Source organism: Talpa europaea (assembly GCF_964194135.1).
Source record: "Talpa europaea genome assembly, chromosome: 5".
In the NCBI taxonomy this organism is placed as follows: Eukaryota; Metazoa; Chordata; class Mammalia; order Eulipotyphla; family Talpidae; genus Talpa; species Talpa europaea.
In genome coordinates, this window is record NC_140071.1 from 132,740,479 (window position 1) to 132,766,973 (window position 26,495).

The window sequence follows — 26,495 nt, forward strand, 5'->3', positions numbered from 1 at the left end:
CCTTTTTTGAGAGGGTGATTTCCAGAAAGCAATCATATGTAAAATAATGTTACCCTGAGCTTAAATAGCAGTAGGGTCTTTTTCTCTGTGTTTAAACTTAGTATCCTCTAATTTTAAAAAATTACTAAAGATTTCTGCATGTGTTCATTCATTCAATCATTCACTCATTCATTCATTCAATACACTTTTATAGAAAAGCCACTATGTACAACTATGGGTAAGTTAAACACCATCCTTGCCTCAGGGAGCTTAAATTTGAGTAAGGACTATAGATAAATTATTCAAATATTACAATACAATATTACTAATAAAGAAAAGTACAGAATGCTATTGAAACATATGATAAGGAGCACACATTCCAATCTCATACATTTGAAAAATCTTTTCTGAAAACAAAGTAGCATAATGGTTTCAAATAGAAACTATGGTACCAGCCTACCTAAATTCTATCTCAAGCCCTTCCTGTCAGTGACTGTGGGCATGTCATTTTATCTCTCTCAATTATCTTTCCCCATCTGTAAAAAAATGGACAACGAGTGAAACTCATTACAACAATTTTTCTGAGAGTTTAATGAGTTGAAAAATTGAACCTGTTGGCATCAAGCAGAATGCCTTGGCACAAGGCAAGGGCTCAGTACAAGCCAGCTATCATCCTAATAATTATTATTATTGTTGCTGTCATTAGTGACATCCAAGATGATACTCAAAAGAGGAATATAAATTACCCATATGAGACAAGGAGGGTAGAGTGATCCAGGAAGAGAAAAAGAGAAAACAAATGTCCAAAAGACCAATGGAGGGGTGGAACTAAACTAAAACCACCCATATGTGAACAATCTATATAGTCAGAGTTTGCAGTAGGTAGCAAGGAGGTCAACCAGCATCAAACACATTTGGCAAGTACTCAAAGGGCATCAGGAAAAAGCAAAGTTTTATAATGGAAAAAAAAAGATGGCAGGAAGTTTCAGAAGGCTCCTATTGGAGGGTATGACAAAAGGAAGAGAGAAAGAGGCTCACTAGAAGCAGGCATCTCATGCATTTGGTTTGGGGAATAGATCTGGCATTCTCTGGATGGTCTTGAGTTGGAAGCCGAGGGCAAGGGTGGGGAAAAAAAAAAAAACAGAGAAGCTAGTATCTGTTGACCACGTTCTGACTATTCTGGGCTAACTTGCAGAGATTTGGTGTGGCTTCATGGGCTTTATGTGGGTCAGACATTTATTGACCTATATGGCCTGGCCATTGTTTATTTTTTTTGAAGATTTATTTTATTTATTTACACAAGCACTGGGTACAGTCAGAAGCGCCAGAGGGTGAGAGAATTCACCAGAGCCAGAGCAGGTAGCAGAGTAGGCAGAAGGACCGAAGTACACTGCTGAGGGAGCAGCGGGCGGCAGGAGAGGTGTGCGTGCCATGTGGGACCCTAACCCAGCAGCTGGGGATCGAACCAGTGCTGCAGAAGCTGTGGGCAGCTTCGCAGCCCAGCACTCCACCGCTGCACCACTGGGGAGGCCCGCCATTGTTTATTTTTATAGTCATTCTCTTAGGAGAGTATGTCTCTTTCTGAGACTGCAATTTCAGTATCAGGATGGTGTATAACTCACCATAAGAGGAATGAGAATGATGAGAAGCAAGCAGAGTTAGTACAGGTCAAATTATGAAAGCTCATGTGTTGTCTGTTTATCTGCCTGTAAGAGTGGGTATTTTTATCAACAAGTCACTTATTTTGCAAACTGGAATGTAATGTAAATTATGCATCAGAACTCCATACTTGGAAGATCCATGTCATTACTCACTTGATAGACAGAATAAGCATCTGCCACACACCCAAAGATGTCTATGCCCTAATCCATGGAACAGGTGTGTTACTTTCCATAGCAAAGGACACTGCAGAAAGGTTAAGAATCTTGAGAAGGGTACTCAGATTCTCTAGATTAGGTCAGGTCAGATGGGTCCAATCTAACCACATGAGTCCTTAGAAGTGAAAGAGGAAGACAGAAGAGTAGGTTGGAAAGATGCAGTGTCAGAGTTAAGAGGCAGGAGAGGGCCTCCCCGGCAGCGCAGCGGTTGAGCACTGGGCTGCAAAGCTGCCCACAGCCTCTGCAGCGCCGGTTTAATCCCTGACTGCCAGCGAGGGTCCCACATGGCGCGACAGACCTCTCCTGCCGCCCGCTGCTCCCCTCAGCAGTGGACTTTGGTCCTTCTGCTTGTTCTGCTCCCCGCTCTGGCTCTGGTGAATCCTCTCACCCTCCCGTGCCTCTGACTGTACCCAGTGCTTGTATAAATAAAAAAATAAATAAATAAATAAATAAATAAATAAATAAATAAATAAAAATAAATAAATAAATAAATAAATCTTTGGGGAAAAAAAAAGGAGGCAAGAGAAATACCAGCATGACAAGGACTCAAAACACCATTGCCCACTTTCAAGATAGAAAAAGGGAGCCATGAGCCAAGGGAATGCAGGCAACCTATGGAGTCTGAACATGGTCCTCAGTTGATAACTGTCAGGAAATGAAGGCTTCAATTCTACAACACGGGGTCCTGCCAGCAACCCCAATGAGCCAAGAAACAGACTCTTCTAGACCCTTCAGAAACGTATGCAGCCCAACAGACAACCTGGTCTTATATGGAGAGATCCCTGTCATACTTCCGAACTATGTAATTCTAGTAAATTGGAATTGTTTTAAGTGCTAAGCTTGTGATAACTTGTCACAGCAGCCAAAGAAAACAATACACTCATAAAAACTTACAAAACTTTCCTTTTCTCCTTTTTTTTGAATAGGGCTGACATTGGCTGACATTACTGTTGGTATTTGGAAAAATAGGCTCCCCCTTCAGATATGTACACTGAAGTGCTCTCACCTCCAAAACACCCAGTCCCCTACCACATCCAACTGTTCTTCTTTCCCTTTATCCTCAGGCTTCCCCCTTCTTTTCTCTCAATGAAAGAATGTCCCATTATTCCATCTCTGGGTGTCTATAAGCCCACATTTCCGCATTTGTAAAATGAAAGAACCAAAGATGTTATGATGCAGTCATCTTCGTGGTGTCGTGTGTTGCTGTCTTCCTAACCAACTCTTTCCTTTAGCTGTAAATATAAAAATGTCAGTTTTCGTTTATTGTGCTCATATGACAGTACCAGATATCAGACATTTTGTTTAACCCTAGCCCTAAACATATAAGAAACTGAGACTCAGAGAAAATAAGTACTAGACTAAAAGTGACAATGTTGTCAAATTAAATGGACAACATTTAAGCCTGGTCTGTGTCAACTGCAATGACTGACCCTCCCACTATGGCAGCCACCTCTCAGGTTTACTGTTTTGAAAACAGAAACACGGTCACTGTTGATGAGCCTTAACAATCACCTACTTTGGTCCTGATTCATAATATCAGATTTTTTTTTCTTTTGAGGAGAAATCAACGATTTGTCTCTTGTAAGCCTCATTAGACATGGCAGAGTCATTAATGATGGCAATCAACGTAATTCAAACAACATGATCATCTGAAGTTGAATTGAGGTAAGAAAAAAAATTTAAGGAAAATTTTTCTCACTCATCAGCATGGCAGAGCAACAAAGCATTGCATAATTAATATTTAGCATCTCAGAACAGAGCACTTTAATTTGGTTTGCACAGTTTTTTTGCTGTTGTCACAAAACTTTCCCATGAGGCAGGGGAGTGAGGTTTTTATGAGCAGATCTCCAGAGTTAGACAACTCAGTGAAGGGGTCGTGGATCAATAACTTGGCCTTTCTAATTCACATTTTTTTCCATGATAGAGGAGGAATATGTATAGTGGCACCTGATGAGCACTGTAAATATCAAATAAAAATCAAGTTATCAAAGGGCTCCTCATGTTTATCAGAGTAACAAAATGTCTGAATAAATGTAATATTTTTATGAGATCATGTTAACTATCTGGGAATCTCTAAACTTTTGGACCATGTTCTACATCTGGACATTTAGGACAGTATTGATTTATATGTATTAAAACTTCCCTTATCTTTTTTTAGTAACTACCATTTCACCTGTTTTAGTTAAGCCTGCTTCTTCTTAGCTGCTCTTTGAAAAGATGAATCATGTTTGAAGTAAAGGTCTTTTGGACACAGGAGAAACAAACCCACTCAGATTAACTCTTACATAAAGGTGACATGAGGGGCAGGTGGCTAGTTGGTGTGGGATACAAGGGGACATTATTTGAAATTATAGAGAAAAACCAGTGATAGAAAATAATCGCAAACTGGAACACAAGGGAATTGAAATGAGGAGCTGAAAAATCGTTGCCTCTCAAAAAGGCCTGGTCTCTTCCATTCCAACTTCTCTTAACACATCTACTTCATTTGTCTCCTTGCAAATCAGTTTTTATTATGCATCCAATTTGCCAGGGTCTCCAAATGACCATCGCCTCTGCCAAAACTACTTCATTGTCCCGGTGCCAACTACCAACCAACTGATTCTCTCAGATACTCAAATCCAAACAACCCTAACAATTGGGCAAGATCATATTTCACAAGGAAGTTATACAAATTATATGTCACAGGGAGTGAAGTCTTTCCCTTTTTCAGTCAGCTATGGCCAGGAGCAGAATACAATTACGTAGGACAAAGACATGAGGAAATCTATTGAAAGATGATCTGGTTGAAACTTTCAGAAATGAAGTTTCAGAGATCTGGAATCCCCCTAATCAAAGTATAGATGACTCAAAGAGTGGACAAAGAAAATATGATATATAAATCCAATGGAATACTACACAACAAGAAAAAGGTGAAATCTTTTCACTTAGGACAACAAGGTTAGTACTGGAGGAGATTATGCTAAGCAAAGTAATTCAGGAGGATAAAGACAATATCAAAAGGCTTCACCTACATGTGGGATATAAAAAGAAAAATACGCCAAAACAAACCCTTGAAATTTGACTATAGAACTGAGGCTACCAGGAGAGGCGTGGGAGATGGGGAACAAAAATATGGGTGGGCCCATTGGACTATGATGGAGATTATGGGTGCTTTGGTGGTGAGTGTGGTGTGGTGACAGACATTGGGTGTGAGCCTATATCACTAAATCATATAAAATGTTGTAAACTGAAAATACTTCAATAAATAGTAATTTAATTTAAAAATACTTTATCTAATGTGTAATTGATTTTGATTGAATTCTCACCAAATTGTTGATGTAAGATAACTCTAGATTCACTCTTCTCTAGACCCCCGCTACTGATTTCTTTCATTGCTGCCATTCCTCCGGGCCCAGTATTGTGCACTAACATAGGTAGAATGCTTGCATTTGTCTCTATTAGTATTGTAACAACTTACAACAATCCTAGTATTCTAAACCAGCACAAATTTATTGTCTTGCCTTTCTAGACATTGGAAATTCAAAATGGTTCTCACTGAGCTAAAAGTAAGATGTCAGCAGGGTTACATTCATTCTGGAGGCTCTGAGAAAGAACTCATTCCCTTGCCTTTTCTAGCTGCTAGATGCTGCCTGCATTTCTTGGCTCATGACCCTTCCTCCATCTACAAAGCCAGCAGCATTGCATGGTCTCCCCTTTCTGACCCCTGCTTCATTCCTGCTACCTTCTCTCTCTGTCTCTGAGCCTCTTACTTCTCTCTCCCAAGCTATCATGTGATTACATTGGAACCACCGAGATTACTCCAGATAAGTCCAAATCCCAGGAGTCTTAACGTAATCATATCTATAAAGTCCCCTTTACCATATCAGATAATATATTCACAGTTTCTAAGAATTAGAACATGATATGAGGGGAGGGCATTACTCTACTCTTCATACCGCCCAATGCAGAATAGATTAATACATTTTTCTGTAATGCACTGAACTATCATTCCTGTTGTGTATTCACATTTTCAAGCTGAAAGTGAAAAAGACATTCTGCATAAACATTTCTTTTTTTCTTTTTATTTCCAATGCCTTAGTCTCCTCCTAATCACCTGAAACTTACATTTGTGGCAGATATGAAAATGCACTGAAACAGTTGAGAAATATAGAAATACTGGATTTCAGTTGCCAGCTCCATCTCTTCTTGTTAAACCTTGAAAACTTGACATATGAAAGAGAAAGGCTGAGTAACATTTCCATTTTGTAAAACACTCTCTTAGTTTGGAAACAGGATTTCACAAGTTTCCAGATGTCCTCTAATCAAGCTTTAAAATAGGTAGTCAAACACTATCCTTGGAAAGGATAGTGACAAGCCTTTTCTAATTCTTTACATGCTCTTTGAGAAAATGTTTAAACAGAAGAAACAAATGATGGCCTTTCTGAGTTAAAACCATTCCGATGGCTTCAACAGATCACTGCACAAGAGTGAGCAACCGCTTATTGAAATTCTGCCTTCCGGAAGCACCTCCAGTGCCCCCTTGTTCATGTACACGTCTGTAACATTAATCAGCTGTGGCTTTACAAAAGTTGGGCCCAACAGAGAGAGCCTGACACTGGGGGCATGGGACATGACCCCACGTTGGGATTTGCACGAGTGACTTCTCCACATTGTTCCAATGGCCCCAGCAACTCCACCAGCTTTTTTTGCTGCCCTGCTCCTGAACTACTGATCTCCAGTGTGCCCATGAACTTCTGTATATGGGAAGATGGTTTGAAATAGCCTGATATGGTGATTTATTGGTAGCAGTCCACAATCATTTGTCTGAAAATCTTGGGTGTGAATATATTCAGAGTTTTTGGATTTTTGAAAGAAAACGCAGAGCAAATGTATAGGCCATCTATACAGTTAACACTCCCATCGGGTCCGGATCCCTTCATCATAATTAAGGGATAACAAGCATCCCTTAGTATTTCCACAGTAATTACATATAAATAAAATATATAAATCTTCCAACGAGGTGGAGAGAACAGCAATGATAGCAACTTTCCTGTCAATTGGGGTCAATATTTTCTGCCAAATTAGTTTAAAACTAAACCTGCTAACATGGGTCCAGTATTCAGAGTCTCTTGAATTTAGAACTTGGATAAGAGGTGTTAGACACATATTACAAGATGATGAGTGGGTTTTGCTTGTTTCATTTTCTGTTGTTTAGCATCTAGTGGGGGCTCAGTGAAAACTTCAAATGCCTGGAATCATGGGCTAGAAGAGAGGGAAGAGCACCAGTGATGTCGTGTCTCTGCTCCTTTTCATCAACAGGGAACAGGCAGAATGGAGGGGGCAAGTGGTTTGTTTGGCCTGGGCTAATCACACTAGACTAGACCACAGGCTTTGATGTTAGACAAAATTCAGTTGCACTCAGCCCAGCCACCACCCATGATTCCCTCCGTTTAGAGCAGGCCCTCACTCAGCAAGCTTTTAGGAATATTAAATCAGCAAAAGTAGGTGCAGTGCTTGGCACAGTGGATTGCACATATTATATGCTCAATAAAAGGTAACCATCACTACCTTTAGAGTGATGTTTATGATTGTTATTGACTTAATTAAATTCAGTAAGCATTTACTGAATTCCTCCCTGCAAGCACTGGACTGTCTCAGGGGTGAACAAGGCAGAATTACTGCCCATGACACTGTAAGCAATTCAGGGGATTCCCTTATAGCCTTGACACAATACCCCTGGCAGTGCCTGATACACAGGATATATTTAATGCACATTTGTTGAATTGCATTAAACTCAAGGTGTTCACAATCTAATGGGAAATGTAATAACATTGGTGAAGAATGTGAGGAATAAGAGTTTTACATAGTGTTATGGGATACTAAAAAAAAAAAAAACAGATTTCTACTGTCTTGGAATAAAGGAAGACTATCGAAGAGAAAAGCTTTATGTTAAGGCTTAGCAGGAAGACAGATGATCAACAATTATAGTCAGGAGTTACAAAAAGGTCATGCCAGGTAGCAGGAAGAGTTTAATTTCTACAAGGGTGGAATACTGCCTACCATATTTTATAAGTAGTTGGTTACGTGCTAAGCCAATTACATAGGTCATAGATACAATAGAATTTCAGCCAATGATGCTTTAGTGCTTTAGTCAAGACTAAGTCAAATAAAACCCAGAATGATATATGAAAGAGCATAGATTGTACATTGAGGCTTACAGTGACAAAAAAAATGATTTTACCTGGGATGTTTTGGGCAGGAGATGATGCAATGATGCAAAAATGACTTGGACAAAGCTTTAGAAAATTTGTTGTTGTGGCATTTTGTGCAAAGGATTAAAAGACAGAGAAAGAGTGAAAGGAGGTAAACCCACCAAGGGCATATTGAAGCATCATTGGTGATAACAATAAACACCTAAATGAGGGCAGAGGCAGAAAAGAAGGCTAGGAGGAAAGGGATTAAAGAAACAAGAGTGAAATGGGTCATATTTGGCAACCAATGCAATGTAGGAAGCAAAGAAAATAGAAAACTCAAAGATAACTTTGTTTATAGATCCTGAGGGTATAGTAAGTAGTCCCACAGAGAAGGGAGTCTTCTGGTGTCAGATTAGAAAGGTGGAAATTTTTTTAGTTCATTTTTAAGGTGAGTAAGAAATTACCTCATATTCAAAGTCAAAAAATAAAACCAGCCAGTGATGTCAACAAAGTATCAGCAGCAACTATTCACAAAGGGCTGATGTCTATAGAGCCAAGCAATGAAGCTGCCATTCTGTGTGTCCTTTCTCAGGGACCTATTTTAAGGCCACATGTGTCACCATGAATTGCAGGTTCAACTCACAACCTAGCAAAAACCCCACCTTAAGTGGATGGCATTGCAAGGGCACAAGTCTACATAAGTATTGTCATCACAGTTGTTCTTACTACATAGGAAATCAGACGATATACTCAGAAAGAGTCTCCTCTAGGTGTCAACAAAGGCTCTTGAGTCTTGAGTCTGGAAATAACACCAAGGAAAGCACCTTCACTCAGATTCCTGCCAGCGTCCATCTTACCAGGCCCAGAGAGTGAGCACCGCTTCAAAGTTTACCCCTTGCTTTCCTCCTGTTGCACCTGGTTGCAGCCCTACAAGTAGTGTGAAATCTCTTTCAGGACAAATTGTTCATCAAGGTTCTTCTTAAAGAAACCACTATGTTCTAATACAGGGGTCACAAAATGTTTTCTGTAAAAAAGAGATATTTCAAGCTTTGCAAATGATATGGTTTCTGCCTCAACTTCTCACATCTACTGTTGTGGGAAAGCAAATGCAGAAAACATTAAATGCACAGACATGGTTGTGCTGTGATAAAATTTGATTTACAAAAATAGGAATCTGCCAAATGTGGCCCTCAGGCCATGGTTTGCCAATGCTGTGTGAGAAGGGACTAGTTAAACCTTAGGTGTACATTCCAGTATACCATTTGTAAAATGTCTGTATTTGACCATGAGCCTCTGCAAAATGTGTAATTATACTTTGCTCATCGCTTTGTGGGAATTAGAGGAAATGTATTTAAAATGCCTTTTAAATAACAGTGTTCACATGGGGCACTAGTCTTTTTTATTTCAAGGCATAATCAGAATAATAGTTAACCCTTATTGAATGCTTTTCATGGGCAGCACTTTGCAAAGATTATTTCATTTAATTTTCCAACAACTCTCTGAAGAAGAAACATTAATAGAATCCCTTTCCACCTGTCCAGAAACTGAGGCACCAAGCAAGGCCCAAGGGAGAGTAAGTGACGTAGCAGGCCCTTGTTCCAAGTAGGCAGATTCCAGAGACTTTGCTACTAACCTCTAGGTTGCTGAAGTGGCGCCATTTATTCAATTCAATTAAAATGCTCAGAATATTCTCAAGTCCTGCAGAGTGTTCATAACTCTTCACAGTGCAACACCACAGCAAATAACCCAGTACACCACTTTTGGAAATTCAACAGCAGGTTCACACTCAAATAACTTCCTACATAAATAAAACATTTATGCTAACCCCCTTCCTGCCCTTGCATTCCCCCACTTTCCAACCAAGATCTCTAGTTAAGGGAAACAAAGATATTTGTAAAAATACAAACTTATTTAAAAAAAATTGATTCTATAATCACACTAAAAACTTGCCATTTCCAAGTTACACTACCGAGCATCCTGGATTAATTATGCCAAACCACAGCAATAACCTTGAATTAAAGTTGCAACCTTCTATTTTTAAGAAACACTTGCCTTTCTGGTTGATGAAACCTGTCGTCCCATCAGGTAACAGACGTGACCAGGAAAGAGAGAGGCGGTAATGAGTCAATCCAAGCTGTTTGATACATTTCAAATCTTCCTCCCACAGAGTGTAGCTGCTACAAGCTACATCACCAGTCTGGTTCTTGAAAACTCTCTCTCCTCCCTGATGGGTGAATGTGTCCCAGACACTAGGGCCTTTTCCATCTGCATCCCAGCCTCCTGAGAAAAAGAAGAAAATGGAGTGGTTATACTAGACATCAAGAGGCATGTGTGGAATGTAAATATTTGTCGCCAAAAGAACATACCTCATTAACTCAATGCACCATATTTATAACTTTAAAATACGCCTTTAAAATAACATGCATGAGAGGGTTACAAGTTTAGCTGTCCTTGATCCCTGAAACTGACTGGTGGCAAATGAAAAATTATTGCATGGTGCTGCCACATCGCAGGCTTCATGGTTCATTATCTGACCATCTCCCAGCTGGTAAAAAGAGGCAAGTCTCAGCTTATGAATGTCTGAGTTGAAAATATTCTTTGTAAATGTTTCTCTTGGCCATGACTCACATGCCTTGTCCTTGATGTGCATGATGAAAGCTTAGGATCTTATCATTAGCCCTCTATACTTCAACCATATTCTGTTATGATAGCATGAAGCTGATGGTTCAGTCAATTATGATAAGAACACTAGTTCCTGCCACGGCTGATATATCGGTATCCTAGCCTGTCACTGGCTACGGGTAAGATTTCTTCAAGAGATTATACTAACACAGGGGTTAGTATATGGCGTGGGGGTTAAGTCTCAGTGCTATCAAGCTATCAAGCTATGGCCAGCCACTGCAGCAGGAGTTCAATCCCCAGGCAGGGAGCCGACCACCATGGTGCAGCAGACCTCTCCTGTCTCACCCACTGCTCCCCTCAGCAGTATATTTCAGTAGATCTGCCTGTTCTAATGCACACACTCTGTCTCTGGTGAATCTTCTACCCCCTGCACATCTGGCTACACCCTAGTTCTTGTATGCATAAACAAATCTTTAAAAAATATCCTAATAAAGTAGCTAATATTTTTTTTGAATTTAAAATATGTATATATTTAATGGTATTGTAAATATGCACACCAAGTGGGCAGAATAATATAATGAAATTCCACATACTTCAGCAGTTTTCAACCTTTTGCCAATGTTGTTTCATCTGTACCCCACCCAAGTTTCTGCTTTTATCTGTAAACATTTCAAAATGCTCTCTGGCAGACCACTTTTTAACTGTGAAAAAATACACTTATCATAACTTTCCATCTTAATCACTGTTACATGTACAATCAGGACATTAAATATGCTATGTTGGTGTGTAAACATCACCATATCCATCTCAAAAAGTTTTCATTCTGCAAAACTGAAACTCCATATTAATTTAGCAAAGACTTCCCATATCTCTGGTACTGGAATTGTGCATGGCAGTCGAGAAAGTGGGAAGGTAGAAGAAGAGAAAATGGATAAATGAGTAAATCCTCATCTTTCACAATAAGAAGAAAATAAATTATTCCCCAACTGGAAAAATATCAAGAACTAATAATAGAAGCATGTTTAAGATACAGCAGTCAATGTCAAGAGTATTAATCGAATGAATTAAAGAGGAATCCTCCAGAAAGAGGAACATGGGGGACCAAATGATTGATGGTATCTGAAACAGTCTCGCTTTGACACTTTAAATTATTTCATAATATTAAATTTAAGTAGTAGCCTGAAAATGAAGAAGTTAAATGAACATAACAACAAAGACATTAATAAATATGTATATAAATATAATCTAAACAAACTCTTAAAATATCAAACAATAATAGAGTTTCTTTTGTAAGAATTAAAAAGAAAAAATCTATGGAACTAAAATCCCAGACCAAAAAATAAAAAATATATATATATATAAGCAAAATGATTAGAAATCAAATTTAAAGTGTTCTCGAGTTTTCAAATGGTTTAGAAGAAGGCTTATGATATTGATTGATATTTTACTTTGTGTGTTTTGTAGTCAAGTCAAAATTTCTAGAGTAAGCACTTAAACAATGAAATTTATAGTTTTAAAGAAGATTGCAAAACATCTATAGCAATAGAACCTGGTTCTATTCTAAATGTATATACAAGCACCTTGCAATATTATAATGGAGCAACTGTCCTTATTATCCCTATTTACAAATAAAGAAAGTAAGACATGAAGAAGTTAATTAACTTAGTACATATTAAAGCCAAGATTCTAAAGCCAACAGTTGAATTTCAGAGACCACTTTCTTAACCAATATGGTAGGTGGGGGAAACTAAATAAAATGAAAAAACAAGAAAATCAGAAAAAAATAAGCATAGCAATAGCAAGGAAAATAAAAGCATAAAATAAGATGGTGAGACAAAATACACATTATCATATATATGATAAATAATATATCATTATAACAATATGTCAATGGGCTAAATATGTCAGATAAAAACCAGATTTTTCAAACTAGATTTCTTTTAAATCCAGTGTTATATTATTTATAAATATCACCTAATACATAGGAATACAGAAAACTTGAGAGTCAAAATATGGAAAATAATATGTGTGCCCCTCCACTGCCGCAACCCCCCCCCCAACACGCGCACACACACACACTCACACACACAAGACTCCAATGTGGGAGATCATCACTGGAGATAACCTGGGTTACTGCATAATGACAATATGGATCTAAAGGTGTGTGCACCTAGGAGTCTGGTTTCAAACTATATGAAGCGAAAACTGACAATTGAAAGAGCAAAGTTGACAAATTTACCTCTAAAATGGGAAATTTGAATTAACTTGAGTTCTATCAAACATTTACAAAAGCAAACTAATAAAACATCTCCCTTTTAAATATATTCCAGAAAGTACAAATGAATTCCTCAATTTATTTTATGTTTCTAGAATAATGTTGATACCAAAACTTCTCTAGGCAATGAAAACAAGAGAGAATAAGGATGGCAGATGTTAATAAGCTTGATCTAATGGATATAATGACTTTGCACAATAATGAACACCACAATTAAGAATATACATTCTTTTCAAGCAGACAGAAACATGAAAGTTGAGTGTAAGTTGATGCATAAGTAAAATCTCCATAAATTTCAAAGTGTTGGAGAAATGTAAATGACAGTCTAATCAGTGATGTGAGAATTTATCAACTAAAGAAAACATTACAGAAGCAAAAAAACAGCAACAAAAATAATACCAAAATCAAAAAGGTACATATGAATAACTTAAGAGTTAAAGAAGACATCAGGGCCTCCTGGGGGCCTAGGGATTAAGTCTCAGCAATACCACCTCTTAGGCCTGAGTTCAATCCCCAGCCAGGGGGCTACCCACACAGTGCAGCAGACCTCTCCTGTCTTGCCCGCTGCTCCCCTTAGTGGTTTATTTCAGTGGATCTGCCTGTTCTGTTCCCCACTCTGTCTCTGTCTCACCTCCATACCTCTGGCCTACACCCCAGTTCTTGTGTGCATAAATAAATAAAAAATAAGTCTTTAAAAATATAGTTAAAATATCTCACAAGCAACTGCCATGCCAGGTGATTTTACAATTGAGTTCTACCAAATAATTAAAAAACAAAATTAACACTCATTCATGCAATAAAGAAATAAGACAAAGGGCGAGACAAACCAACCCCCCCCCCAAAAAAAAAGACTCTAAAATTGAGAAAACCAGAAGGACTGGGAGAAGGTGGGAAGCAAAGCAGGGAGGGGACCCAGTGGACAACAGTGGAGGACACAGGGTACTTGGTGGTGGGTGTGAGAACTACATCTGAAGAGATGTGAGCCTGTACCTCTGAAACATATACAGGGTTATAAAGCAAAGTTAACTCAATAAAAAACAATGAATTTGATCTTGGTTATTTTCCCCAAACAATTCCCACCCCCCTTATTTTGACCCCACGGCTTCCTCCATCCCTCCCACCCTGTAGTGTGTCTCTGGTTTATAGTTGCTTGTTGATTTTGATTTTTACTTTATTACAATTAGTCTTTTTCCTGGTCCCTTATTTAGGTTTTCTAAATTCCAAGATGAAAATGCATACATTGTGCAAAACTGAAAAATTATGTAAAAATATATAAAATAAGATAAAATTTAAAAAAATAGCAAACTTAAAAGTGATAACCACAAAAAATTTAAGAATTTTAAAAATAAAAATAAATTTATTGCTTAAAGAAAAATAATGGCAATGCAGTATCCACTTTATAACACATGTAGGCATTAAATGTATGACATGAGTCATCCAAAGCCAGGAAGGAAGAAATGGTAGCATTGTTCTAAGAGTCGTGGGTAATTCCTGAAGGATACACTGTCACTTGAGGTAGGCTGTGGATATTAAAGATGTATACTACAAATCCAAAAGGAAGCACTAAAATAACAAGACAAAGTTATAGCTAATAAACCAGCAAAGAATATGTAATGAAATTACAAAAAAAAAAAAAACTGAGAAAGAGGGAAAGAGAATAAGAGACAGATGGAACAAATAGAAAGCAAATAGCATGATTAAAGGTCAAAGATTATTAGATCAGATAAAAACGCCAAACTCAGCTATCTGCTGCCTACAAGAAACCTACTTTAAATAGAAAGACACCAGAAGGTTAAAAGTGATAGGATGGAAAAGAGGCAGCCTGCTAACACCAATTAAAGAACACTAGAGTAGCTATATTAATATCAATGAAGATTTCAGAGCAATATTACCAGGTATGAGAAAAATCATTTCATACTATTAAATGGGTCAATTTGTCAAGAGGACTTATAATCTGAAATGTTTATGAACCTATTAACAGGTCAAAATACATACAGCAAAAATTGATAGAGCTGGAAAAAAAAAAACAGAAATCAACAGTTAAATTTGGGTATTTCAATTTAAAAGACCAACAAAAGTGTAAAAAAAGGGACAAAAGATGTGAAGAGTTCCTTCACAGGAGAAACACGTGGCTAGTATGCATTTTATTAAATGTAAGATAATTAAAAATCTGGAACTGCAAATGAAAACCAAAACAAAATACTCTTCCACACCCACACAATTGGCACAAATTTGCTGGTTGGGTAATATCAAGCACTAGAGGACACCTAACAGAGCTGTTGCATGGCAGGAATGTTTATCCATTGCTGGTAGGAGAACAACATGGAAACATCTAGTAAATATGAAGAAGTGTATACCAAAACGGGGGTTCCTGTGAGCTGGCTACAACAATGCAACATCCACTTAATAACACATATAGACATTAAATATGTGACGAGTCACCCAAAGCCAGCAAGGGAGAAATATTAGCACTGTTTTAAGAGTCATGGGTAATTCCTGAAGGATATACCATCACTTTAATATCCACTAGGCTGTGGATATTAAAGATGTGTACTACAAATCCAAAAGGAAGCAGTAATGGGCAACTATGACCTATTTTATTTTTTTATTTAAATATTTTATTTTATATAATTCTTACATCTTTTTTCATATTTGCACAATGTGTGCATTTTCACTTTGGTTATATTCCCCATACAATTGCACCCCCCCCTTATTTTGACTCTAGTCCTTCCTTTCCCCGCCACCCCCGCTCCTTCCCACCCCCATAGTGTGTCTCTGGTTTATAGTTGCTTGTTGATTTTGACTTCTATTTTGTATTGATTATTCTTTTTCCTGGTCTCTTATTAAGTTTTCTAAATTCCTGCTATGAGTGAGACCATCTGGTAGTTTTCTTTTTCTTTCTGGCTTATTTCGCTGAGCATGATCCCTTCCAGCGCCATCCATGTTGCTGCAAACTGTGTGTTTATCTTTTTTGAATGCTGAGTAATATTCCATTGTGTATATGTACCACATCTTCTTGATCCAGTCATCTATTCTGGGGCATTTGGGTGTTTCCAAAGCTTAGCTATTGTAAACAGTGCTGCTATAAACATAGGGGTGCAGGTGCTCTTTGGAATGGATGTTTCTGTGTCCTTTGGGTAAATACCTAGGAGTGGAATTGCTGGATCATGTGGAAGCTCTATGTTTAGTAGGTCCAGAAATCTCCACACAGCTTTCCACAGTGGTTGGACCAGTTTCACTCCTACCAACAGTGCAGAAGAGTTCCTTTTTCTCCACAACCTCACCAACATTGGTTGTTGCTAGTTTTTTTAATATGTGCCATTCTCACTGGTGTAAGATGGTATCTCATGGTAGTTTCGATTTGCATTTCCCTAATTACAAGTGATGCTGAACATTTTTTCATATGCCTGTTGGCCATTTGCATTTCCTCTTCAGAGAAGTTTCTTTTTAGCTCTTCTGCCCATTTTTTGACTGGATTATTTTCTTTGTTTTTGTTGAGTCTCATCAGCTCTTTGTAGATTTTTGTGATCAGTCCTTTATCGTTAGTGTTGTGTGCAAAAATTTTCTCCCAGTCGGTGGGGTTTTCTTTGTTTTGGTTATTGTCTCTTTTGCTGTGCAGAAGCTCTTTAATTTGATGTAGTCCCAGCTGTTTATCTTTGCCTTCACTATCACTGCTTTGGGTGATGTGTCTGTATAGATGTCTTTTTTTTTTTAAGATTTATTTATTTTTTTTATAGAGGCATGTTTTTTATTTATTTGTTTGTTTGTTTGTTTGTTTTGTTTGTGCATGCACTGGGTACAGTCAGAAGCACGGGAGGGTGAGAGAATTCACCAGAGCCAGAGCGGGGAGCAGAGCAGGCAGAAGGACCAAAGTACACTGCTGAGGGGAGCAGCAGGTGGCAGGAGAGTCTGCGCGCCATGTGGGACCCTCCTCCGGTGGCCGGGGAGCAGCCAGGGATCGAACCAGCGCTGCAGAGGCTGCGGGCAGCTTCGCAACCCAGCGCTCAACCGCTGCGCCACCGGGGAGGCCCTATAAAGATGTCTTTGAGGTGCATGTCATGTAGTGTTTCGCCTATATTTTCTTCTATGTATTTTATGGTTTCAGGTCTTATGTCTAGTTCTTTAATCCATTTTGATTTGGCTTTTGTGCATGGTGTAAAGTAGTGGTCAAGCTTCATTCTTTTGCATGTAGCGACCCAGTTTTCCCATCACCATTTATGGAACAAACTTTCTTTGCTCCAGTGCATATTCTTTGCTCCTTTGTCATATATTAGTTGACCATAAATCTGTGGGTTTATTTCTGGATTTTCTATTTGATTCCACTGGTCTGTGTGTCTGTTCTTGTTCTAATACCATACAATTTTGATAATTATGGCTTTGTAGTATAGTTTGAAATCTGGGAGTGTGATGCCTCTATTTTTCTATCTGTAAATCACCTCCCTGGTGGCACAAGGGGTTAAGACATGACCAATGAAGCTGTCCACAGCCACTGTGCAGAATGAGTTTGATCCCCTAGCTGGCCAGGGAGCTACCCATATGGCACTGCAGATCTCTCCTACCTCGCCTGCAGCTCCCCTCAGCAGTGTACTTCAGTGGATCCACCTGTTCTGCTCCCCACTCTGTCTCTGGTGAATCCTCTCACCCCCACACCTTTTGCCTATACCCCAGTTCTTGTATGCATAAATAAATAAATCTTTTTTTAAAAATTACAGCAGAGCATTCTTTGACCTACAGAGAGCAGCCCGTATGACAAGGCAGGCCTGGGGATGCCTAGGCCACTGTGGATCTGACCACGTGACTATCTCCATGGTGGCCTCAGGATAATCCTGCTTGTGATGACATCAAACACTTTGCTGATGCAAATGTCTCTTGACACATGGTCACAAGGTCCCCTTCCCTGTCCTTCATAAAACTTTGTCCCCCATTTCTCTCCCACTCTCCAGACCTTATTTCTCATACCACCGTTGCATGATCAGTTTTTACTAGCCTGTCTGCTTTCAATAAATGCACAAGAATTTCTGCTCAAGGAGCAGGGTCTTGCCTTGCAAACCTGCTCCTCCACTGCTGTGTCCCTCATCGTGTTCCTGCCACAAAAGTGGCAACAAAGTTCCTGTGGCAACACCAAAACCCAGAAATTCACTTACCACCACAAACCGTGCTCATACAAATGTAGACCAAGAGACATACAGCCATGCTTGCAATAATAATAACAACACCAACTTGCACTGGAAACACCCCAGATTTCCTCTGTGAGGGCAATGAATCAATGAATGAATAAGTAAACTATATAATAATCATATCATAAAAGACTTCAAGAGTGTGTGTGTGTGGATGAACCAGATCTATACAGATCAACATGTGCAAGCACCCTAATATGATATTGAGAGAAGCACAAAACAAAAACCTAATATATTTCCATGTTTCAATATATAATGTTCAAAACATGTGAAACTAATAAATTGTTAGCTGTTAGCTATTCTCACATGTTAAACCACAGGAAAAAGAAGTCATTGATAAATGCAAAATTTTCATTTAGTGAGTATCTCTAGGCAGAGAGGTAAGGAAGGAAATATTGCAAAGGAGTTCCCGAAATGTGGTTTGTGGGTATCATTTTTATACTATACATAAGATATAAATATTCTCATATCTATTCTTGAACAAAACAAATACTTTTTGTCCAATGTGCTCAACAGAAAATAGGAATCATGATGTTTGCTGACTCATTGCTTTGCAGAGATATATATGAGTTTCTTCATGTTTGCAAATTATCAAAAAGTCTCCATTTGAAGAGGAAATGTGACTATAAATTCAAGTCATTCCTCTTACAAGTTATAATCTGGTGTGATTTCAGAAGATAATTCTTGACTAACATTCATTTAGTATGTTATGTATAATTATTTTATGAGAAACTTTGAGGCTGGCAATGGTTTCCTGATCTAGAAGTTTTTTGGACCAAAGCTATTCCGGCAGGGACAGGGCCCAAAGCAGCCAGGACACCACCCTGCTAAGTGAAAATGCCTTTCTGCATCTTGTTTTTGTTTTTGTTTTTGTTTTTCCTTTCTGCATCTTGTCACAGTGGATGGAGCACTCCAGAAGGAATGTCTCCAAGAAAAGAAAAAAAAAAAACTGATAAAGTAGCTGATGTGTTTAAACATGTCAAGAAGCAATTTACATTTCTGGCAGACAGTGTTGGGATGAATTAGTGAAAGAATTACTGAAGAGAAAGCCAGCAACAACAAAGACAATTATTAACTCTCAGACAAAACAAAAACTACATTTTTAAAAAAATGCAATCACAGGACATGTGGTGGTTCAATGGTACCCCACTTTTCTATCAAACCATGATATTAAAACTGAATGATGAAACAAAATGTGTTAAGTAGCCAAATTAGAAAAGAGGAGAAAGAAGCATTACTCTGTGACTGTGATGCTATAAGAAAGCTAAAAGGTAACAGCAACTCATCTTAATGATAGAAGGTGAATAGGGGCCTCCCTGGTGGTTAGAGGTTAAAAACAGTGCTCTCAAACTATTGCCAACCACTGCAGCACAAGTTTAATCCTCAGAAGGTCAGGGAGGTGACCCACATGGTGCAGCAGACCTCTCCTGTCTCACGCACTGCTCCCCTCAGCAGTGGATTTCAGTAGATCCACCTGTTCTGTTCCCCACTCTGTCTCTGGTGAATCCTCTCACCTCCTACACCTCTGGCTACACCCCAGTTCTTGTATGCATAAATAAATATTTTTTTTTTAAAAGGAGGTGAATATGTGATATTTTCAACTGGAGCATCAAACGATAACCATTTGTGTTTGCTAGTTGACCTAAGTACTCAGAAGAGATAATGGAAAGGCCCAGAACTGCTGGCTTTAGGGGCAAATAAATAGGTAGAAAAGAGTGACATTTGGTGTTATAACTCTTATGATACTATTTGAGTTTTTAAACTGGGACCATACCGCACATTCTAAGAAAAAATTAGAAATTCAGTTAGGAAAATATACACAAATGAAGAGAACTTGTACGTCCCGGACTTGTGGTTATTGAGTCACCGCTAGCAGTGGCGTCATAGTCAAGAGATCTGGAGGGAAGGGGAGGGGCATTATGGGGGTGTCGACTACACACAACCAAGAAATTGTCAGAGCAGATAGCCACAGCACCCCCACTGAGAAACGCTACACCAGGTGGGGAAAAGAGCAAAGGAGAATATAATGAGGGAGAAAAGATAGAAGGAGGAAACAAAGGTAAAGGACTGCATTAGAAAATATAAAATAATAATGTGGCAGGAAATAAGTTGAAACATGTCGGTAATTACGAAAACTATAAATCCGTTAAATAGTCCCATGTAAGCAATGGTAAAAGTTAAGAGGAAAAAAATATATACCATGGAACTATTCATAAAAAAATAAAGTTTAGCAATTGTAATATTATAGAAAAGTGAATACAAAGGAAAGCATGAGATGTGGCAAATTGCAGCACTATTAAGGATAAAAGTTACAGCTCATGAAACTAGATACTAATCATTTTTGTGTATCAAGCAATAGTGTTTAAATATGCAAGAAAAATCCTGCCATAAATGTAAGGCTATTTTGGAAAATCCATTAACACAATAAGAGATTCTCTTGCAAAATGGCTGCAAATTTGATTAGCTTCTTTTCTGTTTATTCTCTTACAGACACATGTGTATGTAGTTACATAGGTCGATATGTCTGTATGCACATACACACGTGTGGCATGCACAGAAGACAACAGGGATTGATACTGCATGGAAAATCATTTCCAAGCATCCTTAGGATTCACAAATACTAGATCTCAACCAGGCTCCATCCCCTGGCGATTAAAAGAAAGGAAGGAAGAAGCCAGGGAGGTAGTATGGAGGGAGAGACAGAGGGTTTCCAACAACAAAAGGATAAGCCAACGCAGCCACTTGAATTTTTTTAATTCAATGTAAACCATAATGAGACACCAGCTCATTCCTGTGAGAATGACCCATGTCAACAGGACCAGAGACAGTAAGTGTTGCTGAGGGGGTGGAGAAAAAACCCTCTTGCATTGTTGGTGGGAATGTAGCCTGGTGTGTCCCCTATGGATAGGGGGGGGGTCTCTCAATATATTAAAATAGATTTGTCATATACTCCATCGATTCTACTTCTAGATATCTATCCAAAGGATCCAAAAACACTAATTTGAAGAGACACGTACATACACACCCCTATGTGTACTGCAGCACCGTTTACGATAGCCAAGATATGGAAACAACTGATGTGTCCAATAAAGAGGGGTGGGTTAAGAAATAGGCCTCCCTGATGGTGCAAGGGGTTAAGCACAGCACTGTGAAGCTGTCCGCAGCCTCTGCAGCACGAGTCTGATCCCCAGCCAGCCAGGGATCTGGCCCTCATGGTGCAGCAGACCTCTCCTGTCTCGCCTGCTGCTCCCCTCAGCAGTGTATTTCAGTCAGTCTGCCTGTTCTGTTCCCCACTCTGTCTCTGGTGAAGCCTCTCACCCCCCCCACACACACCTCTGGCCCAGCTCTTGTATGCATAAAATAAATAAATAAACCTAAAAAAAATAAGAAGTCGCCTGTGTTTTCTGCTCAAGGGAAGGGAGGAGACCACAAGAAACTAAGCAATTTTAGGAGTGTGGCCTGAGGCTCTACCTGTGGACTGTGACCATATAATATGTAACAGATTGTGATTATAATTTAACCACTGATTTGGTGACTCAAGGAAGAAGAAATATAAGGAAGAGGAAATATTTTAATCCTGCTCCAAGATTTGACCTTCTGGACTTCAACCCTGTAGCTGTCGAGTTGTTTGTTTTCTGATGAACAGAAGGTCTTTATTACAGAGTCTTCTCAGACCCCCTGCACTTGCTGTAGTCCCTGGAATCTATGCAGATTGCCTCCACTATGCTACCACAATTATTCTTTTATTTTTCAATGAAGTCCCTTTGCATTCAGCCATCTATGCATCGAATCATGTTCTCTGGTGAAAGACTCTTTTCTCTGACTTTGGAAAAAACCCTCTTTTCATCCATCAGAGTTTTGCACTAATCTGAACTGACTTCAGCTTCTGATTGCCACTCTGCTAATCTGAGCCCCATTTGGAGGGACAGAGGAGTAAAGTGAAAAGAACATCATGATAATAATAGCTGTGGCTTATTAGGCTCTTACGATGGAGTAGGCACCTTGGCTGAGCACATAACATGTGGAAAAAAGAGGTTTCCTAGGCCCACCTAGGATTCTAGGCTGGGTCTAAACAGTAAACCAACCAAGAGAGATTAACAGGGAAAAAAGCATACACATTTATTTAATATAAGCTTTATATGACATGAGAGCCTTCCGAAGGGCTGTACAAAATAGTTAAACATGAGCATTTTTATGCTAAGTTTGATGACAAGGGAACAGCTGCAGAGGAATTAGATAGGTCAAGGCGCTTGAGGCAATGATAGTAAGTCAGGGGAAACTTAACAAGGCCCATTTGATCAGATCCTTCTCAGAGTCCCTCGGTCTTGAAAGATAAGACACTCCTTCAAGTATAAGAAGGACCTATTTCTCTTGAGGGTCTATGACTTGATGGGGCTGGGGGAGGGGTCACTTCTGCTGTTTTCTTAAACACTTTCTGCTTCTAAGGTGCCCAATTTTGAGTCGTGTGTCCTCTACCTACTGATATTACCCCCATTTAAACTTGAGAAATCTCAGGATCCCTGAGTTTAAGGATTTGGAGATCGTAGAGCTAGTAACTGGTGAAAGTAAGTTCCATGTGCCAGTGCATATAGTCTGAATGAGAATGATGATAATACCTGGGCCATTCTAGTTGGCAGAGTTCGTGAGAAAATACATTGAGCACCTTGTTGGAGTTGGTAGATTTAAAACTGAGTCACTGAGAGGCAGTGATTGTTTTGTGTTAATAGAAGAGTTTTTGTAACTTCTACTCCAGATTATCCTGGGAGTTTGAGGAAGTGGGGAGGTCTCAGAACAACTAGTCCTTTCTGGAACCCACCTGGCTCAAGGACTGCAGTCCTGGTTCTCCATGCAGGACACGCTGAGTGCCCACCATATTGCTTCCCCAAGCCAGTGCCACCCAGACCTGTTGGGTGTAACCCGGTGGATCCTGCCCACAGAGCAGTGTGGTTCCTCTGATTCCTGAATTCAGGGTCACTGTGACCTCTGCGCACCTTGAGAAAGGCATTCACTCTGTTCCAGAACTTCATGGCAGGTGGAAATGACTCAGGACAAAATGTACTCTAAAAGCTGTCCCCTAGGGAAGAGATGGTTTTCAGTGCCCTTTTATCTGTTTCCTTTAAAAAATAACAATAAAGTTCTCCTGTTACATAACTCTGACAGGAGGGATCAAACATCAGTGCTTAAAATGCAAAAGGCGCCCTACATTCAAACCACGGTTGCCCAAAAGAAACACCCTTTGCAACAATTAAATCCATTAACTCTTTCCTCCCTCCCTTGGCTGAAAATTGCAGAGAGCCCTGCTATTACTTTGTAACTTCCAGTGACATAATGTGACACATAAAATATATCCCCAAAACTCTGACTCCTGAAAAATTGCCTGGCCTGATTCCAGAAACAATTAATTAGTTTTATAAAAGCTAATTTGATTTGCATTATTTTCTTACAACCACCAATTACAGATTTTCTTTATACACCACAGCAAAGCAATAAAAACAGGTCCCTAAGTCCAGTGTGTGAGGTGGGCAAGGTGAATTGATTCTGCTTGTCTGTTACATATAAAAGTCTTATTTGAAATAATTTCATTTTGATATATATTTTCTTATTTTTTTTAAGATTTACTTATTTATTTATACAAGCACTGGGTACAGTCAGAAGCGCGGGAGGGTGAGAGAATTCACCAGAGCCAGAGCAGGTAGCAGAACAGGCAGAAGGACCGAAGTACACTGCTGAGGGGAGCAGCAGGCGGCAGGAGAGGTCTGCACGCCATGTGGGACCCTCCTCCGGTGGCGGGGGAGAGCCGGGGATCAAACCGGCACTGCAGAGGCTGCGGGCAGCTTCACAACCCAGCGCTCAACTGCTGTGCCACTGGGGAGGCCCCATTTTGATATATATTTTCAATAATACCTCTTTAAATCTGACATGGGTGACAGTGAACTAATAGCATCCTTATTTGACTAATGAACATCACAGCCGTTAGTTAGTTGGATCTTCCTTATATCAAAGCAACAGATATTTCAGGTTCCTAAGATGCTGCAGAAATGGAAGCCTGGCTCAAGACAAGTGACAAGGGCTAGGAGCCAAAGGGGGGATATATACTTGGAGAGAGTGACCTGATGAGCAGCATCTCCATCCAAATATTAACACCTAAAGAACTCCTAGCCCTCCAACTAATGGGGCAAGGATTCTTGACGAACCTGACAAAGCAGGAATGTGGGTTTATATACATATGCATGTGCCTATACATATGTGTGTGTGTGTGTGAATATAATTAAAACAAATTCTAGAGCTCCCATATACTAATTCACTCTGGACAGCTTAAATTCTCTGAATCTGCATCATCATCTGTAAAAAAGGTAATAATAATAATTGTACAAGAAGTATATAAGATGTCTGGCATGGTAGCAAATGTAATCAAAATAAAAGCTGCTATTGTTATTGTCATTGTTCTTATTATTCCCATGATAACAGGTTTTTTTCTATACCTGATTTCTATGTTTGCAAATATCTCATTAGACTTGCTAAGGTATATTTAGATACACTTGCATTTAATGACAGGCTATGTCATAAGGCAACACTGGTAGAGCTTTTTGTCTTTTAGAAAGTTGCTGTTCAGAATCAATGTATCATCGAAATTAAAAGCCCGGCTTGAGGTATTACTGAGTCATAGTCCATTGGCTGAAAGGAGCAGAGCCATCCATCCCTACAAATAGGTCCACACTTGGTGCTGGTGGGTCTGACTGAGTCCGTGTGTGATCTAAGCTCTGTTATACTTGAAATGGTTAATTAGAAGAGGCAGGGAAATCTGAAATATCACAGCAAGCTCCTCTTGGTCCACTGTCACGTGTCATGAATTCTTGTGCTGAACCTATTTGGATTAAGCAGTGACCCAATCCAAACAAATTGCTTCTGTGACTCTTATCTCCTATCACCTATTTATGTCCCAATACATCTGCATTGCGTGGCTCAGTAAGATCCATTAAGTCCTTGGGCAGTGTTTACGGCTAATTTTTTTTTTTTATTATTTCTTTGAGACTCCGATTTCTCACCATAAAGTGAGAGAAAAGTACTGTGCAGGCAGTGAACAAAGCACTTTTTAAAAGAAAGGGAAAAAAGAAGTATAAGATACACAATTTTAGCCTGGGAATTCTCAGAGCAACCCTGTGGGTGAGAGACAATCATCTCTTGTAGGTTTTAGGTAAAGATATAATTTACCTTTATTTGCAGACACAAAACGCTAAGAAAACATTACTTGCCGTCAATGCCCCTGGCTTTAAAAATATTTATGAGCTTGGAATAGTTACCTGGAGACAGACATTTCATTTCAATGTCAGGGGTCAGGCACATTGGCTAAAACCCCAGATAATATTGATGTACCTTCACATTTTAAAATAATGTTTATACCATTTATTTATTCATTCATATATAGAGCACCCATCCTGAAGTATCTGGGACACTGAACAAGGTTTACATAAATCTGACTGTTTTTTCCTCTGGGCCATTTGGCTCGGTCTGGTAGACCATAAATATTCAATAATACTTTACAATGACAAAGCATCTTTTATGCAAACATCTCTAAGCACATTATTCACCAATATTAGAATCTCCTTTTTAACCTACTGGTAAAGTCACAGAAACTAATTGACTTTCTTCAAGGTCCCACCACAAATTGTTTATTTTGTAGGTTAGAGTCCAGGTGTCCTGATCCTAGCTATAACTACAGAGAGAAAAAAATCAAACAAACACATTTTTTAGGTGCTTAAGCTGATGACCTACACTAAATATTTCTAAATTGAATCTATTAGGCAAAACGTCTTCTTTAAAGATGTTAAATGTTGTGATGCATCCAAGTGAATTTTATAACTTTTGTTCAATTTGCCCAAGGCCAGTTACCATTTCCAGAGCCCCAAGAATGACCTATTTTAATTGAATCCTGTTACAAACACTTAAACTTTCACTTTCTAATCAAATCAGGTTTCTAAATAGAAATTAAAGTTGGAGCAGAAAAATAAAACTTTTCATGAAAGAGACAAATGGAAGTAACAGCACAGCCCCAGCAAAACATTCGAGCAAAGTGGAAAACTGTGAGATCTGGACACATCTCAGTTTGTGTTATCTGAGCAAACGGAAATGTTTTAAATTATTGAACCACTTCTCTCAAATGTAAAAGCAATGTGGGTTCAACATAAAAAGTTAATAAAATGCCAAAAATTTTGAAGACTTTTAAATCACTCACTTAGTGTTAAGAATGAAAACACTCCACAAACCTCCAGCCTTTGTGAGTGTAATAGACTGAGGGTCTTGGGTTCAAACTCAGAAACTTGTCACACTTGATAGAATTTGCACTGAGGCCACACTTCCCCAACCTGATCCCAGCCAAGCCTGAATGTGCAAG

The 26,495-nt window shown here is 39.0% G+C and overlaps 1 protein-coding gene across 1 annotated transcript in view; it reads right to left on the minus strand.

The window, feature by feature from the left end:
- LOC311170646 (cytosolic beta-glucosidase) overlaps window positions 1–26,495 on the minus strand; it is a gene marked incomplete at both ends in the record, with an annotated part of 90,191 nt that overhangs the window by 48,245 nt on the left and 15,451 nt on the right. Inside the window, one exon of the mRNA XM_084233023.1 lies at window positions 10,078–10,309. Coding sequence (XP_084089149.1) covers window positions 10,078–10,309 — 232 coding nt within the window. The remainder of the gene's footprint in view (window positions 1–10,077; window positions 10,310–26,495) is intronic.